The sequence below is a fragment of the Electrophorus electricus genome, chromosome 9, assembly GCF_041902795.1.
Source record: "Electrophorus electricus isolate QZ-2024a chromosome 9, ASM4190279v1, whole genome shotgun sequence".
Lineage (NCBI taxonomy): Eukaryota > Metazoa > Chordata > Actinopteri > Gymnotiformes > Gymnotidae > Electrophorus > Electrophorus electricus.
The window spans coordinates 11,511,222-11,530,148 of NC_137505.1; the positions used below are offsets into that span (position 1 = coordinate 11,511,222).

The 18,927-nt window shown below is 40.6% G+C and overlaps 1 protein-coding gene across 1 annotated transcript; it reads right to left on the reverse strand.

The window, feature by feature from the left end:
• Nucleotides 1-4,089: 4,089 nt before the first annotated feature.
• LOC145659181 (homeodomain-interacting protein kinase 2-like) lies at nucleotides 4,090-7,976 on the reverse strand. The gene is made up of 5 exons (XM_081720324.1): nucleotides 7,857-7,976; nucleotides 7,654-7,740; nucleotides 7,171-7,352; nucleotides 6,878-6,957; nucleotides 4,090-4,295 (listed from the first exon to the last, which is right to left on the reverse strand). The coding sequence occupies exons 1-5, from the start codon at nucleotides 7,974-7,976 to the stop codon at nucleotides 4,090-4,092; spliced, it is 675 nt and encodes a 224-aa protein (XP_081576450.1).
• Nucleotides 7,977-18,927: the final 10,951 nt, after the last annotated feature.

Genomic DNA, 18,927 nt, shown 5'->3' on the forward strand with positions numbered 1-18,927 from the left:
AGGTGAGTAGGCTCTCCTTCCATGCAAGCTGGAAGACTACGGGCTTAGTGCGGTGCCATTTATGTTCTATTCTTTGAGTGTTTTGTTTTAAATTGCGAATGAGATCATTATACCAAGGTACTACATTTTTGTAGCTAATTTTTTTATTCTTAAATGGAGCAACATCATTAGGTGCACAGCAGAATACTGATTCTAAGCATTCAGTAATTTGATCAAGTTCCGTTGGGTTTGAGGGAATCCTAGGCGCAAATTATTAGTCTGGGAGATTCCCAATAAATCCAGGTGCAGTGGACGATGTGATCGTGTGTCTGGTATGATAGCGAGGCGAGGTTACTATAGTGTGGCTCATTCATAGTTTAAATGAAATTAGGGAATGGCCTGAGATGGCACCTGACTGGGGTAGTATAACTACCTTCTCCATGTCTACACCGTATGGCAGTACTAAGTCAAGCGTATGTTTACATTTACATTTACAGCATTTAGCAGTACGCTGTTATCCAGAGCGACTTACAAAAGTGCTTTGTCATTTACTCATAGAATATATCCTAGTACAGTACAGTAGGTTAGAGTCCAACATACCAGTGAACTAGAATACTGTAGAATACTGGGATCAATGCTGATACCTAGAAGTACAAAACACATAAGGTCTATCTTAAACAATGATAAGTGCAATAAACAATAAGTGATAGAGTTTGTTAATCAACATCATTGTAATAAACAATACCCTACAATAAGTACTAATTTAGTCAGTCAATATGAGAGCAGGGTAAGTATGTCCACCAGAGTGTGTGGGTTCTCTTTGTACATTGAAACCAATTGATTCTAATATAGAACTAAAGGCCAAGTTCAGAGGGTGTTGGGCACTATCAAAGTGAATATTGAAATCACCAACAATAATGGCACTTTCTACTAGAGCAGATCCCTCTCAGTATCTACAGCTAGACAAAACGCACCTGCCACCTTGTGGTCAGTTGAAGTATTTGCTAGTGATTCTAGACAGGTTTTCCAAGTGGACTGAGGCGTTTCCTTGTTCTAAGGAAGATGCCCGCGCTGTGGTTAAAATCCTAGCCAAGGAGATAATACCGAGGTACGGTGCGCCTCGGGTAATAGATTCAGATCAGGGACCCTGTTTCATTTCTATGGTAACTCAGAAACTATGCACCTACCTAACTATTGACTGGAAGTTTCACATCCCTTACCATCCTCAGTCATCTGGCATTGTTGACAAAATGAATTATACATTGAAACAAAGGCCATGATGGAAAACAGGAAAGAAATGGATAGATCTTGTCCTTCCTAGGTCTTCCTAAGTTCAAGACTGTTAACTCAATACACACTTTAAAACACTCAATACACAATTTCATTTTTTAATAATACTTGTTCAGGTTCCACTATTGTTCTCCAAACCATACATTATTCAATGTATGCATATTAATATTCAATACTTACACCAACCGGTTCTTGGTACCATTATGTTCAACCTGAGCTACTTGCATTTTATTTAAAAGGCGATCCTCTTCCATATCACCGGATGCCCATATTGCTTTTATTACCTCAATCTACTGCCAGCAGTGTTGTGTGAGATCAGAATGATGCCCAGTGCCACCACCAAATTGTCACTATTTGAGGTCGTTTTTGGTAGACCATTTACCACCCCATGGGTCAGAGGTAACCCAGGTGTTTCTCAGTCAGGTGACACAGCCATAGCTGATGACTGACAGACAAATCCCCTAAGACTTGGCTTGCGTTGCTTTGGTGTTGCAGGAAAGGTTTGAAGCCCTTGTTTTTGTCTGTCTGGCATTCAGATTTCCTGAGCAGCCATGTTGTGGTTCCTAATTAGGAACATGTTCCAGCCTACTCCATGCAAGCTGGAGCACTGGATCCACTCTTTAAATGTGCCTTTTTAAGGTGACGGCTTATAAAAGTCATCTCTGATTATTTTTTTTGTTGTTAGCTTTTTAATCTGTCAAGTCTGTAATTTTCCAGATTTATATCCATTAAAAAAACAGATGCTCTAAAGGGAGGGGGTGGACTCCTTCAGTGGTACAGCAGAAGTTGATAACTTCAAAATCATTTACAGCAGCTTCAACCTTGTACTAACAGAACAAATACGGACACAGCATTAACTAAACTATGGCCTGAGTGATTTAAGTAATTAGTGAAACTGGCACAGCACCACCAACCGTTTATTAAAGAAAACGTGTATGACACATGATTATCTTAATTCTTTTAATTAAAATAGTCCCTTGCAAGGCATATTATTCAATTATGTTCAAAGAGGTACATAGAGCATGCTGGCAAAACTGAACCGTTGAAGATACTACAGGAAATAAGAAATTTCCATAATGTGAATGAAACATTTATTTAAATGTATTGAATATTGCACATCTCAGAGCCTCCAGAGGTGGAAAAGACCAGGCCAGGTGAGCCATAGGTTGAATTGGACCCTGAATCCGAGGGCCAGGGTGTCCCCACCCGAATCCGAGGGCCAGGGCTCCCGCCAGACGCATGACGCTCGAATTTGATCTTCTTGAAGCAATTAACTAGAGTTAATTGAAAGCGGAAGAGGATGCCTGGAGCTGCGATGCCATACCTTTACGGAAAGATGAAAAAAGGAACACGAATCAAATAAATGAGACTGTTTGTTCTTCGAGGCTGAATGGGATGTGCCATAATAACCTTCAATTACTATATTGGTGTCCAAGCTGAAATTCAACTTGATTACAACAGCCGCAAGCCATGCAGATCTAGTTATGGGCTTTATTCAAAATTAAAACTAAAACAGAAGTAGATTTTAAAAAACACAACCACAATTCTGTGATTTATCTAATGCCAGCTAGTTAACTTCATAACTTATTCTCTGTTGATTTTCCCACCCTTAATCTTGCAGAAAGAAGGCTCAAGAAAATCAAGCGGATGTAAATCACAATCATCCATGTTGTTTTGCCTCCACATCACCCTGAAAGCGCTTTATTTAAATAATCTAGCTGTGCTGTATCGACAGGTATGAGAAGATTCCCACAGAATATCAATTTACTACTCTATGGATTCTTCATGACTTGGCAGTAAGGTAATAATAACAGGCAGGTGTAGCATCTAAAAGTGGAAAGTCCAAGTGCACGTGTTATTAGCTAGCCAGTAGACAAGATCAAATACAAGGTCACAAATTTTAACCTGCCCTTTATATGGAAAATCTGCAATATTTTATATTTGCCACATCGTTAGTGGATAGGTAGCTAGCTATAGTAATTAACCTGCAAAATGTGTTCTTAATCTGTTGATTGCAACTGTCAAACATTTTTTAAAAATGTGTTGAATATTACCCACTCACAGCCTACAGAGGTGGAAAAGACCAGGCCAGGTGAACCATAGAACAAGTTGAACCCTGAATCCGAGGGCCAGGGCGACCCCGCCCGAACCCGAGGGCCAGGGCTCCTGCCAGACGCATGACGCTCGAATTTCACCCTCTTGAAGCAGACGAGCCCACTAGAGGTAACTGAAGCGGAAGAGGATGCCTGGAGCTGCGATGCCATACCTTTCGGGAAAGATGAAAAAAGGAACACGAATCAAATAAATGAGACTGTTTGTTTTTCGAGGCTGAATGGGATGTGCCATAATAACCTTCAATTACTATACTGGTGTCCAAGCTGAAATTCAACTTGATTACAACAGCCCCAAGCCATGCAGATCTAGTTATGGGCTTTATTCAAAATTAAAACTAAAACAGAAGTAGATTTTAAAAAACACAACCACAATTCTGTGATTTATCTAATGCCAGCTAGTTAAATTCATCACTTACTCTCTGTTGATTTTCCCACCCTTAATCTTGCAGAAAGAAGGCTCAAGAAAATCAAGCGGATGTAAATCACAATCTTCCATGTTGTTTTGCTTCCACATCACCCTGAAAGCGCTTTATTTAAATAATTTAGCTCTGCTCAATTTCAGCTTGATTACAATAGCCGCAAGCCATGCAGATCTAGTTATGGGCTTTATTCAAAATTAAAGCTAAAATAGAAGTAGATTTTAAAAAACACAACCACTATAGTAATTAACCTGCAAAATGTGTTCTTAATCTGTTGATTGCAACTGTCAAACATTTTTAAAAATGTGTTGAATATTACCCAAGTCACAGCCTACAGAGGTGGAAAAGACCAGGCCAGGTGAACCATAGAACAAGTTGAACCCTGAATCCGAGGGCCAGGGCGACCCCGCCCGAACCCGAGGGCCAGGGCTCCCGCCGGACGCGTGATTCTCAAATTTGACCTTCTTGGAGAGGGAGATCCCACTGGAAGAAACTGAAGGGGAAGAGAATATAACTTTAGCAAAAGATGAAAACTGACCACTAACCAAACGAATGAGAGAGATTGTTCTTTGAGGCTGAATGTGATGTGTCATAATAACCATCAATTACTATAAAGGTGTCCAAGCTGAAATTCAACTTAATTACAATAGCTAGCCAGCAGCCAAGATAAAAGGTCACATGTCACACAATTTTAAGCTTCCCTTTATACGAAAGAACTGCAGTATTTTAAATTTGCCACATCGTTGGCGGACAGGTACCTAGCCATAGTAGCTAATTATCCTAGCTAGTTCACACTTCATTCTCCCCCAAATGATCCCATTATCGACAGGTATCCGTGCTTAGACATGAAGACAGTTCAGCGACCGAGGACTGACATGCAGCTGTCACAGCTCTTTTAGAGCAATCCGATCGTTAGCGAGCCAATGCTAGATAATAACGTTAATTGCAGCTACAGCAAATAGTTGGCAGTTAATCTGCAAGTTAACTAACGTGCTCCATCGCCATGAAAATTAGAATCTGTTGCCGCAAGAGATGTGCATAAGTAATGTGTGAACTAGCTAAGTTAACCATCTCAAATAGACAGCTTGTCTGTTAGCTAACCTAGCTAGAGAGCCCAATGTTACCTGAGTCGTTGAATTCAAGTCCGACTTGACACTTTAGCCTTTCCCGTTAGGCCTCATCGTCTTTTTAAACAAAATTAACATACTATTCATAAAATCCATATAGAGCAAGTTTTATGGATGATCTGCTCAGTGAAGCTGCATTATTTCTGTTATAATACGGACACGGCAGCATTTTCACGGCATGTTTTCTTAATCTGTTTATTGCAACTGTCAACACATACGAATGATTAATAATTAATGTAAACTGTTATGCAGCGAATTAAAGATACTATATTTTCCTGTTTCCCTAGAAATAATCCAAACTGCAGTGTCTGCTTATTTATGCTGAAGCACACTTAAGTGGGTATATTTTTTGTGGATTCCACATATACATTAAAAGGAAAATGTTGCCCAATCATGTCAGAAATAGCAAAACAAAAAAACACAGGCTCCGAGTTACTGAAAGAGAAGTACGCGATGAGGTCCTGGTAGAGCATAGGCACAGGTTGGTCATACGTGTTTATGAGGAGTTTAATTTAAGCAAAATCCTCATCACACACCCAAGAAGTCAAAGCCTGCAAAATCCCCAAGCAGCAAGACTGCATCAAGTTAGCACTGGCTGAAGCAAAAATAGTGCTGTGTCCTGCTGTGTGGCTCATCCACTCTACCAGTCTCTTAGTATTGGGCTTAGTGTGCTTAATTCATCTTGATGTCCTAACTGACATTCAAAAAGAAATGGATGTGAGAAGACAGTGTAGGAGTTCAAATTTGAATTGGCTTGAAATGTAGGCTGAAGTGCTCTTCTGCAGCTGAGCAGCTCATTTTCTGCTGAGCATCTTCACAGCCCTTACAAGGAGAGCATGAAAATGATGGAGGGGACAAGAAAAATCAGAATAATGCTTTAAGGACTGGACACATTTACAGCTTCTCACACTAAACAAAGTACTCCAAGGTAAAAAGTTCATCAAAGTAAAACATGTTTCATCCATCTTTCTGTGAACTGATATTTTAATGACTGACAGACAAATCCTCCAAGACTTGGCTTGGGATGCTTTGGTGTACAGGAGAGGTTTGAACCCCTTTCATTAAAGAAAACGTGTATGACTCAGGTGCTAGGGTATTATCAGAATGTAATTTATTCCAAATGTAAACACATGATTCTCTTAATTAGAGATTCCCTTATAAGGCATATTATTCAATAATGTTCATAGAGGTACAAAAAACAAAACAAAACAACAAAACCCTACTGAGTCTGGAAAAGAACATCTTTATCAATAAAAAGTATCAAATGACCTGAACACAGTTGTACCACCATTACAAACTCCTTGCTTGAGTCTGCATGTATACATGTATGATAGTAACATATCAGCCAATGAATGATGGACTCGAGTTTGTACTCGAGGAAAGAAAGAAATTTTCATAATGTCATAAAGAATCAAGTGTTTGGAAAACGTCTAGGAAAAGAAAGAAACATTTATTTAAATGTGCTGAATATTGCACAAGTCGCAACCCTTGAAAAACCAAGAAGAGTTCTCGGTCTGCTTAAGTACTGTGTACTGCAAAAACACAAGTAGAATTGAATTTTCCACAAATACACATACAAGAACCATAGAAGAAAGCATAGTGTTGGTCTTATAGAACGAGAGACACAAAAACCTCAGCTACAATGATCAACAATTACACAATGAAGTTTGGATTCAACGGAATTTCGTTTTGAACTACGGTAGAGGGGCCTCTTTATCGGCTACTCGAATACTAGGCAACAACCTGATTCACCATTTGTGGATCACATTTGAGCAGTAACATGATTTGGTAGAACACTTGCATTTGAAACCATTTTTGTCTTCTTTTATAGGTGGAATCGGAGGCCAGTTTGGTGATGTTTTAAATCTACTTGAAGAATAACAAACAAACAAAAAGCCAACCCTAATGTAACATTTAAAAGAAGCACCAAAGTGGGCATCAGATTTACCATCAAACAGGGTCTTGCTGCTGTCGAAGCCTGTGCACTGCCGCTTGCAGATCTCCATGTTCTGCAAGCAAGATTTCACACTGCAGCGAGAGACACACACACACACACACACACACACACACACACACACACACACACACACACACACACACACACACACACACAGGTGGGGGGGGGGGTTACAGTACTAGCAGAGAAACTCTGATGCTATTTGGATTTCTAAATTAACACGGTGTTCCTTAAAATGTTTTTGAAACACTGACATGTAGATTGGAAGGCCTGGAGCAACTCACTGTGCACTCTGAGGGAAGTGGAGGAGGTGGGTCATGGTCAGAAACAGGTGGTTCACGGTCTTCACTGGCGTGATCCTTTTGTGAGCGTCTAGCGTGAGCATCTTCTTTAGTAGGTCGATGAACTCCCGCCGGTCGGCCTTCTCCGCCAAGACGTCGGTGCCTTTCAGACTGGTCATATTGACCTGCGAGAGAGACCCATGGGTGAGTCATATTATTCACCAGCAGAGGGCGGCAATGCACCCAATACGAACGAAGTTCTGCAGCAAATTTCTACGCACTGCTCTGCCCTTCGCAGATGCCGTTCTCCAGAGCGACTTACATGCGCTACTCATTATGACAGCAGAAACGCTCGACCTTTCAGCTAGCACCTTGTTCTACCTGCTCTATAATGTGAGCTGCGGGAGCCCTTTGTCACGTTCTTCAATTTCACATCGCAACACTAAAAGAAATGCGTATAGTTACGCGCACAAAAGCCCAAATAACCTGCATCATGTCGTCAAGGCAGTTTAAAATGTACTTCCGAGTCTCTTTGGACTTGATGCCACGCTCCGCCTCATGCTCCGAAGGTGTCTGGAGAAAGGAAAGAAAAAACAAACCATTCAGCTCCACCATTAAGTTACATGAAGTCATTAAGTTACGTCCCTTATAAAAAACACATGGCATTTGGCATTTGAAGACAGGCAAACCTTGAGTCTCCACAGGGGGTAGCAGTAGAAATAGTAGTGCGTCTTGGTCGCTGCGCTCAACATGCACTCTGCTGGTAGGCCCTGCGTCTCGGAGATGTAACGGATCTGCAGAGACACCATACGGCAAAAGGATTATGACTTTATTTTGAGTTAATCCTTTCATTTTCAAAGTGCATGTCTAAAAAAACAGGCCATAGAAACTCATTTATATTAATCCTAAAAATGAGCGGGCCGACAAAGCAGCTAAAAGGTCAAACTACACACACACAACACACACACACACACACACACACACACACACACACACACATATCACTACAGCCACAAAACCACTACAGGTCTGCACCACTGATGCTGTACGGGCGTTAAGGCACAGCTCAAAGGACCATGTGCTTACCTGATCATATTCGGAGGCTCCGGGATACAGGGGCCAGCCCAGGAACAGCTCAGCAATGACACAGCCCAGGGACCACATATCGATGGCCTCACAGAATGGGAGACCCAGGATGAGCTCAGGCGATCTGGACCAAAAACACAGAGATCGCCATCATGAAATCAGCCTCGGCTGATAATTCCGTGGGGGGGTGTTTGTGTTCCTAGACATTACACACCCACTATTCTAGTGTAACATGGAACCAACACTACAATGCACCAACACTACAATAATGTTCTGTTTTGCATTAAGTAAATACAGAGTACCAATGCAGTTAAACACCCGTTACTCAGTATATTACACTGTTAATTAACAGTGTAGCTACAATGTAATAGCGGTTTTGTACAGACTCGCTAAATACTGATATTACCAAAGCCTGCAGTTCAGCGCATCCTAACTAATCTCAGACACCGAAGACGGTTCATTAGGTGTTTTTGCTAAATAACAGCACTCACATGACCCAATAAAAATAAACCACTTATAAATCAATCGTGCTCCAGTTAACTGTAATGCTCATCATAGGCTTTTAATGTGTAGCAGGGTTATTACAACTGTCCACAACATGCAGCTCTACTCTAAAGCACACTCGAGTGCAACAAGTGCACACTTATTTCTAACACGCCTCAGCACGTGTCCCTCACCGGTAGTATCTGGACTGCAGGTAGCTGGGGGCCTTGGAGAAGTGGCTAGCTGAGCCGAAGTCGATGACCTTGACGCGGTACGGCTGCCTGATGGGGTCCACCAGCATGATGTTGTCGGGCTTGAGGTCGGTGTGGATCAAGCCCAGGCTCTTCAGTTTCATGAGCGCTTTGGCGACCTGCTGCAGCACGGGCCGGATGCATTTCAGCAGCAGTGGGCTGAACTTGCTGCGCTTGAGGAAGTCGTAGAGGCTCTGCCCCAGCATCTCGAACACCAGGCATATGTGCTTCTTGTGCTGGAAGCACTCGTACGCGCGCACGAAGTTGAACTCGTCGGCGTTCTCCCTGCTCAGCCGGCTCAGGATGCTCACCTGAGGAGGAGCAAAGGAGGGAAGACGGAATACGCGTTAAGCCGAAGCTACGTGGTCACAGCTTCAAAGTTTGATACTGCTGACAAATAGCCTACTTATTTTCAATAGCATCAAGCACTTTGTGTACTTCCCTTCAACCATTTACTTCTACAGGATTTGGGAGATGCAATTATGGAAGTGGTCCCTTGGAAATGAACCCATGAACTTGCTTTTGGTACTCAAACAATGCAGATTAATGCTCTTTCATAACAATAACATTTTTAATGCACATCCAAACAGGTATGGCTTACACAACTGAAGCTAAATCTTCTTTTTAGAGTAAGCTTCAAGCTGTCCGTGTGTTATCCGAACTAGTTCCTACTGAACTAGTGAAAATTAGAACTAGTGTGCCAAACAAGTATTTCTGTGCTACCCTGGCTGTATACAAATTCCACAGTGTGCGTTAGCACATCTGACACCAACAGAACATATGTTGTAAAAACTGAAACAAACAATAACAGAATCAGGGCTACAGCTGATTCTAGGCCATATCAATAGCTCATTTAAAGCAGGCACAACTTTCCCACCTCGTTCTGGCCCTGTCGAGCATAGGACGGATGACTTTTCAGGATCTTGATTGCGACTACTTCACTGGTGCCCCGCTTCCAGCACTTGGCGACCTGGCCAAAGGTTCCACGGCCCAGGGACTCCAAAACCTCGTAGCTGTTGGAGACGGAGCGGAGGATCTCGTTCTGCACCAGTTGGTACTCGCAATCGCTGCCCCTGGCCACACGCTTGGACAACCCAGGGGAGGAGAGCTCCTCCAGGATCTGTACACTGTTGCTGCTGTGTGCCTCCTCTCTCTTCCTCTTGAGGCTGCCCCGCTTCTGATAGCCGTCAGCACGCCGCGAGGTCAATGCCTCGTCTCCGCCCTGCCAGCTGGAAGAGGAGGAAGACGACGACGAAGCCTCGTCCGAGGCTCCAGAGGGGGAAAAGACCATGGCAGGTAAGCCATCGATTGAATTGAACCCCGGATCCGAGGGCCAGGGTGTCCCCGCCCGAATCCGAGGGCCAGGGCTCCCGCCCCGCGCAGGATTCTCAAATTTAACCTTCTTGGAGTGGGAGATCCCACTGAAGGAATCTGAAGGGCAAGAGAATATACCATTATGGAAAGATGAAAACAGGACTACTAACCAAATGAACAAGAGAGATTGTTTGTTCTTTGAGGCTGAATGTGATGTGCCATAATAACCATCAATTAGCTAAATTAGCTAAATCACAGAGCTTTGATTTTTTTTAAAACATCTACTGCTGTTTTAGTTTTAATTTTGAATATTTCTGTCTGAAGCAGAGCAGAGCCCTGATCGATGCCATTGTTTTTTGGGCAGGCTTTAGCAAGTGATTGCTTTCTCTTTACACGCTTCTCAGAAAAGACAAGTTCTTTGTCTTGCGTTACTCAAAGGTGGTTCTGTGTGCTAAAACAACATCTTGACCTTTCAGCGATGCTGCCACACTGAAAAACAGAAGGCCAAGAAAAAAACAGCTTCTATTCTTAGACTCTCTGGCACTCTAAGTGCTTGCTGATACCTTGCTGACTGCAGTATTTCCTACACCTTTCCAACTGAGAGGCTCCTGAACTTGCAGCACCTCTGTCAATTAATCAATTGCATAACAAGAGTTCATCCGCTCTATAATTGAGGGAGATACCCCCTCTAATCATTAATGCTCATCATTACAAAGACCATTAGTGTAAGCTGATGAAAAATGTTTCAATGTATTTAAAAGGTAAAGAACAGAGTAGCAATGTAAAGATACCATTTATAATGCATTACATTTTAGTCTTTGACACAATCTCTTGCCCTGAAACAGTGTTTAGGGCGATTACAATGCTGTTTCAATATGTTTAAAAGGTAAAGAACAGAGTAGCAATGTAAAGATTCCATTTATAATGCATTACATTTTAGTCTAAAACACAAACTCTTGCCTTGAAACAGTGTTTAGGGCGATTGCAATGCTGTTTCAATGTGTTTAAAAGGTAAAGAACAAAGTAGCAATGTAAAGATACCATTTATAATGCATTACATTTTAGTCTAAAACAAAATCTCTTACCCTGAAACAGTGTTGTTGGGCGATTACAATGCTGTTTCAATGTGTTTAAAAGGTAAAGAACAGAGTAGCAATGTAAAGATACCATTTATAATGCATTACATTTTAGTCTTTAACACAATCTCTTGCCCTGAAACAGTGTTTAGGGCGATTACAATGCTGTTTCAATATGTTTAAAAGGTAAAGAACAGAGTAGCAATGTAAAGATACCATTTATAATGCTTTACATTTTAGTCTAAAACACAATCTCTTGCCGTAAAACAGTGTTTAGGGCGATTAAAATGCTGTTTCAATGTTTAAAAGGTAAAGAACAGAGTAGCAATGTAAAGATTCCATTTATAATGCATTACATTTTAGTCTAAAACACAATCTCTTGCCGTAAAACAGTGTTTAGGGCGATTAAAATGCTGTTTCAATGTTTAAAAGGTAAAGAACAGAGTAGCAATGTAAAGATTCCATTTATAATGCATTACATTTTAGTCTAAAACACAATCTCTTGCCCTGAAACAGTGTTTAGCGCGATTACAATGCTTTGAAACGCTGTTTCAATGTGTTTAAAGGTAAAGAAGAGAGTTGCAATGTAAAGATTCTACTTATCATGAATTACATTTTAGTCTAAAACACAATCTGGGTTTGTGTGTATATAAATGATGTAATCTTACTGTTGTGGAACAAATTACTTCCATTTCCATTTTTTAAGGCAAAAATATTAAATGTTGGAATTTATCATTACATATTCATATGAATATGACTTTAATTTGTATACATATTTGTTGACATTAGCTATTTTGATCAGTCATTTTTGTGTCTGGTTGTTCTAGCTCATATTTAGCACGTTGTCCTTGACCATGTCCCTCTGTCCACAGGGTGGTGGTGTTGGACCGTGTTACAGACACGCTGCTGTTTTCCTGCAAGGTGCTAGTGGTCGGATTTGTAGGTGAGAAATATAGAGTGAAGTCATGTGTATATTACCCATACTACACTTCATCACATTCTGACCATGATGGCACATGGCAACACACTTTAATAGGTAACTCTGAGGGTTTTTCTACATTCCCTGTAAGGTCTGCTGGCTTTCTTCTTCTTCTCTGGGAGAATCAGGCTGCCATCTGACAATTTCCAGCTTCAGCTGCTGCATTATTACTGGTTGCCCGTTATTGTACGTATTGTAACCTCAGAAAAGCTCAAGTGGTGACACTTGCTTCTGTGTGAGAACAAAACATCAGCATATTCAGTACACTGAAGAAATGGTTCTTTCTTTTTTAGATTCCAAAATGCTTATTGACAGTGATTGTAAAGTCACTTTGTTTGTAAATAACCATGATTTACACATTTATTCTGGACAGCAGTTCCTCTCATAATACTGAAGGCCCAGCATGTATATCTACTACTGCTGTTTTTTTAGACGGTGATTGTGGGAGCTTATTTCATCGCGCAGGGCTTATTTAGTGTACAGCATGTGTGTGGACACCCTTTTCCTATGCTTCTGTAAGCTACACACACACACACACACACACACACACACACACACACACACACACACACACACACACACACTCTCTCTCTCTCTCTCTCTCTCTCTCTTCATTCCAGCAGTTCATAATGACATTGGGCACACACAGTCGAAAGCTTGTATGGTCTCGTCCCTTTACTTCAGGGAGAATAGAATTATAAAAAACATTATTAGCTCACATTTCACTCTCAAGCTACTACACATATGCCAATCATGAGGACTATATTGGTTTTATTTCCACTATGATGTTTCTGTCTCCTCTAGTGGAGGATCTGGAGCGTAACGACGGCACCGTGCAGAGACCATACCTCCGATTTACTCCTCCACATCAGCTGACTTTAAAAAAACATTTAAAGCTCTACACATCATGGATCACAGAATGTCTGTTATTAACGCTATACAAGAACTATACTAAAGCCATAGATCTAGACTAAGACTATAAAGTCATTTCACTTAGCTAAATAACTTTAATACATAATTTAAATCATGCAATGTGTAATAATATTTCTTGTTTTTGTTCAGGAGATGTGCAGACATTATCTGCTGTATTATTTTTGTGGCTGCCATTGTCACCTATATTCTTATTCGCTCCCTGGGTAAGAAACATTTCCAACTACACTTTCATGGGGAAAAAAAATCATTATAATTGTGGGCTCAAGCGGAAGGTCTTTTACCCATGTATGGCTTGTGAGATATCCTTCTAACGGAGGTTCTAACACAGCGTGGCTGCTTGGAGACTCTCGTCATGTCGTGTTGCCCCAGAACTCCACTGGGATGTTTTGTGGAGCTGGAGTCAATGTGTAAGTCCCTCACATACTGGATTAGTATTTATATCTTCACAGGAATACCAAAACAGCACACCCAGTATGTAAGGAACACCGTCAGTATTCTTTCGAATGGACTTTAGTGAGTCGGACTAGGGTTACAATGGAGCTGTGCAGGTGCAAATTATGTGGAAACATAAAACATCAACAAGACAAGATGGGTTAGACTTTAGCTTTAAGATTTTCATGATTGGCACTGCACAGCAACAAGTGGAACCAATCAAATCACTTGTGTTTAATGATTGTCTCTAAACCAAGGGGTCCAAACTCAGGTCTAGGAGTGTCACAACACTGCAGAGTTTATTGGTTACCCCAGTCAAATTCACCCTCGAAGAAAGAACACTTAGCTGGGTAGTGGTGTGACTCTCCAGCACTGAATCCTGATACACATACTCAAAAAATTGAATAAAAATTGTTTATTTAATTGGTTAATATTCATGTGTCAAGCTGCATTTGTTTCCTGCATCCTCTCGTGTTTCAGTGACAAACCAAACGTCCTCTACTTTGACCTTCTGAAGTGTGCCAGAGCAACGACAGAAATGGACGCCACTCTAGAGGGTCTCCAGTGTCCAACCACTCAAGTGAGATTTCCACACAAATGTCCTGTTGACATTGTACAGAAACCAAACACGTATGTCAGTAGCCTTTTAGAAATATGCACATGAGACTCATTTATTACAAAACAGTTTAGCATGTAGTATGTGAATGCCAGTTTGTAATTCTGGGGGCTTGGGTCTCTTTTCGCTGCTTGGTTTGGGAGCCTTTTGCTGTATCATGCAATGAACAATGTGTAAATAGTGTAGATAGAAATATAAAAAGCAACACTGTGTTTAGCTACTCAAATAAGATCTCCTTCACTCTGTGTGTTTGTGCGTTGGTTTGCAGGTCTGTGTTAAAAAATGCCCTTCAGAGTTCTGGAAGTTGCCCCCAGAGGCGTATGCCCCAAATGCCCTGCCTAAAGACTTCTATCAGCAGCAGTATTGTGACCCTAGACTTGACCTCGCCCAAACCACATTGGTAAAACCTCACACTGCAAATAAGCAATGTAACCAGCTTCATCTCTGAGAAATAAACCCTCACCTCACTCTTGACAGAACAGAATTTGTCGTATCAAAAGTCTTTGCAATATGCAACTCTTTGTACATGTAATTCATGCATTGGCTTAGCCACTCACGCATACATAGCATTTGTGCATACATAGCATTCTGCATGTTAATGACATTTTCACATGCATTTCCACTACAGAGTGTCCAAGACATCCTCAATCAAGAGCTTTGTCCATATTTCTACACCCCAAGTAAACCAGGTACAGACAGCAGGATTACACAACTACCTGTCTATTTGTCCATTCTGTTTTGTAACAGTTTGACTATGCTATGTACCAAAACATAACCAAACCACCAGGAAAGTACTTACACCTGCAGTGATAAGTCAGCAGGTTTAATTGTTAGTCATATTATTTTCTGTCTCTCCCTCCACCCAGAACTAGGGAGATGTCTGCCTAGCTTTGACTGGCAGGACGTTCCTCCAGACTTCTCTCTCCCTGGATTCGCTTCCGTTTATGAAACAGTCGAGCACATAAAGGGATATATTGAGTAATCCTTCACACACACTCACACACACATTTCACTCTCAAGCTACTACACATATGCCAATCATCAGGACTATATTGTTTTTATTTCCACTGTGATGTTTCTGTCTCCTCTAGTGGAGGGTCTGGAGCGTAACGACGGCACCGTGCAGAGACCATACCACATGCCCAGGTCTCTGTGGCAAATCCTCCACAAGAGAGACAGCTTTCTCCCTTAATGAATAAACCATCCAGCATATATTTGAGTCTTTTTTCTGTTGTTGTAACTGTAAAACTGTTCTCAACAGCATTTCGACCACTGTTTTGTTCAAAAGACATCTGACGGGGCAGCCTCTGGACTGATCCAGTTTTGACCGAACGGCAGACACACACTGGATGTTCTGGCAAACATTTACATATCTGGCTGGACCTTAACCATGTTGCTCTGTTTATTTGATACGCCTCTCTTTCCATATACCGCACTGCTTATTGTGTAGGAGTAGGCTTGTTCCTAAATGTGGAGTATATGAGAGGCTTAAGGGGAAGTTGATATATTTAATTGAGTTTTAGTTCTTTGCCAACTGCTCTCATTATGTGTGAAAGATCACATTTCATGGGATGCTACAATATATTTTTTTAATTCATGAGTGTAATAATGTCACGATTGGCCACCCTCCTGGACTCCCTGTTTCCGTGGTTTCACGTCTTGCGCTGCAGGCCGCTCCCCCCTGCAGCGTTGGTCAAGACGGGTAGACGCTTACCTGGGATCTCGTCATTATCAAAATAAACGTGAGCCTGCTTCTTCCGGGAACGATGAGATGCCCGTGTACAGGCAGCCACGACCAAGGCACACAGCAGGGTTTAAATACATGACCTAGAAACGAGGGACAGGTGTACGCAATCAGTGTGAGGACAAAATGAAACCGTGGAACGGAACTAAACACAAGACATGGAAAACACGGAACATGGAAGGGACTGATCGTGACAATCAGCATAGATTATTTAACACAAAGATTCAGAACTGCTGGTGCTGTGTATTTAATCATCTAATATAGACACCAGTACCTCCACTAAAGCCTGCCATAATGATATCAACATCAAATGCAAAAAAAGTAATTTTGTTTCCAATAGTGAATCTAACACCAAACAAAATGCCAAACAAATAAAACGTGATGATGGACATGCGCCTCTTTAAAGGATTTTCTCAATAAATATATGTAGAATTTATGACTATAACAGAAAACAGCAAAGAGAAAAATGCAAGAATGCATATGGCAAAGGACGTATGGCAAGTATGGCAAATTCCTCCTAAATGTCTATTTGGTTCCATCAATGCAATATTTGAAGCTCTATGAAATAAACAAACCAAATTGTTATCAGAACACTCCACTATATTCATGAAAAACACTTTCTCATGTACTCATGGTATAACTCATTTTTACTGTAGGAATTTGGAATAATAGGATGGCAAAATCCTGTTCATGCCTATTCTGTTCCATATATGCAATAGTTGAAGCACTATAAAATACACAATTCATATTGTTATCAAATCCTTCCAATATATTCTTGAAATACACTTTCTTGTGTATCCATACTATTACGTTCCAATGTTTTTACTTTAATTTGGAGTAAAAGGATGGCAAAATCCTCATAAACATGTATTCGTTCCACTATATAATCAGTTTTTGAAACTCTAGAAAACAAACTAGTCAAATTGTTATCAGATCCCTCCACAATATTCATGAAATCCACTTTCTCATGTACCCATGGTATGACTTTCAAGTGTTTTACTGTAGGAAGCTTGAGTAATAGGATGGCAAAATCCTCTTAAACATCTGTTCAGTTCAACATATATCACTACTCGAAGATCTATAAAATACACAATTCAAATTGTTATAAAATCACTCCACTACGTACTTGAAATAAACTTCCTCCTGTACCCATGATATGACTTTCAGTCATTTTTACTGCAGGAATTTGGAATAATGGAGTAGCAAAATTCTGTCGAATGTCTATTCAGTTCCATATATGTAATAATTGAAGCTCTATAAATAAATCAAATCAAATTGTTATCAGATCACTCCACTAAATTCTTGATATACACTATCTTATGTACCTGTGGTATGACTTTCAGTCATTTTTACAGTAGGAATTTAGAGTAATAGGATGGCAATATCCTGTGAAATGTCTATTCAGTTCACTATATATCACTACATGAAGCTGAGTGAAATGCACAAATCAAATTGTTATCAAATCACTTCATTAAATTCTTGAAATACAGTTTCTCTTGTACTCATGAATGACTTTCAGTCATTTTTACTGTAGGAATTTGGAGTAATAGGATGGCAAAAGCCTGTTAAATATCTATTTGGTTCACTACATATCACTTTTCCTTGTACCCATAATATAATGTTGAATATATTTACTGTAAAAATTTAAAGTATTGGGATGGCAAACTCATGTAAATTGCCTGTTTGGTTATATACATGCAACTTTAGAAAGTCTTTAAAATAAACAAATCAAATTGTTATCACATATCACTACTATACTCCTGAACTACTATACTATACTACTATTCTCATAGTCAGTGTAGACGTAGTTTAGGTAGGGGACGGGAGACGTTGTCACTTAGCCTCACAGGTTACATCTTGGCGATAAGCCTAAGGTTACATTATTATGTAAAGATTATTTTATTATTTGTGTAGCTTTTTTTGTACGTTAAAAGCACAGTAACCACGGACAGTTTAATCGTATAGGCCTAAATATTCGATACAGGACATGGAAAATTGAGCGCGAGCATCCCACAGCATGGAAAGCAGGTGCTCGTGACCAAGCTGCCTTTGTTGATGAGCTAAGAACGAGAACGTGCTGTGACTTCCAACGTCACAATGTGTCAATAACCTGGAATGATGCGTCATAAGAATAGATTATCGAATGCAAGATTATTTTTTACTGAAACATTACACATTGCGGACTCTGTGTGATGGCGCTTATTGAAAGTGCAAGGGAGTGTACTGTAGTCAGCATGCCAGATTATTGCGGTGAGTTTTGTTGTTGTTGTTTTTTCCAGATATAGCCATATGCCAAAGATTTTATGAGAACCCATACGTCAAATACAATGGTTAAAAAAGAAAAAAAATGTACAAAACTAGCTTGTACATTTCATGTTAAAATAATAAATGTTCTTACGTACTTGGTAGGTCTACCTTATATTAAAAACATTTATATAGTGTACGATCTGTAACTGTGTATCAGATCGAAAGCGTATGTGTGCAGAAGGTGTCATAAAAAAAAAAGAAAAGTGTTGTAACGGCCCTAGTGTCGCTGGACAAGGAGCAGGACGGACAGACGTGTATTAACACACGATAAAGACACCGGCGCTCATATGCAACATAAACAGTGAACATAAAACACGAATACAGATAACGAACTATGTGAACACGAACATGGGCATTGACCGACTAAGATGCACACTCCCACAGCGGTTTAAACACACAGACGTTACAAGACTAAACCATGTGCAGTTGCGCGTTAATTACACAGGCGTGGTTACAAACAACACTATGAACTCCCACTGCACGCGGCGGGCCGTACCACATGGCTAGTGTGAAGGGGAGCGTTCCATGACAACTGTATA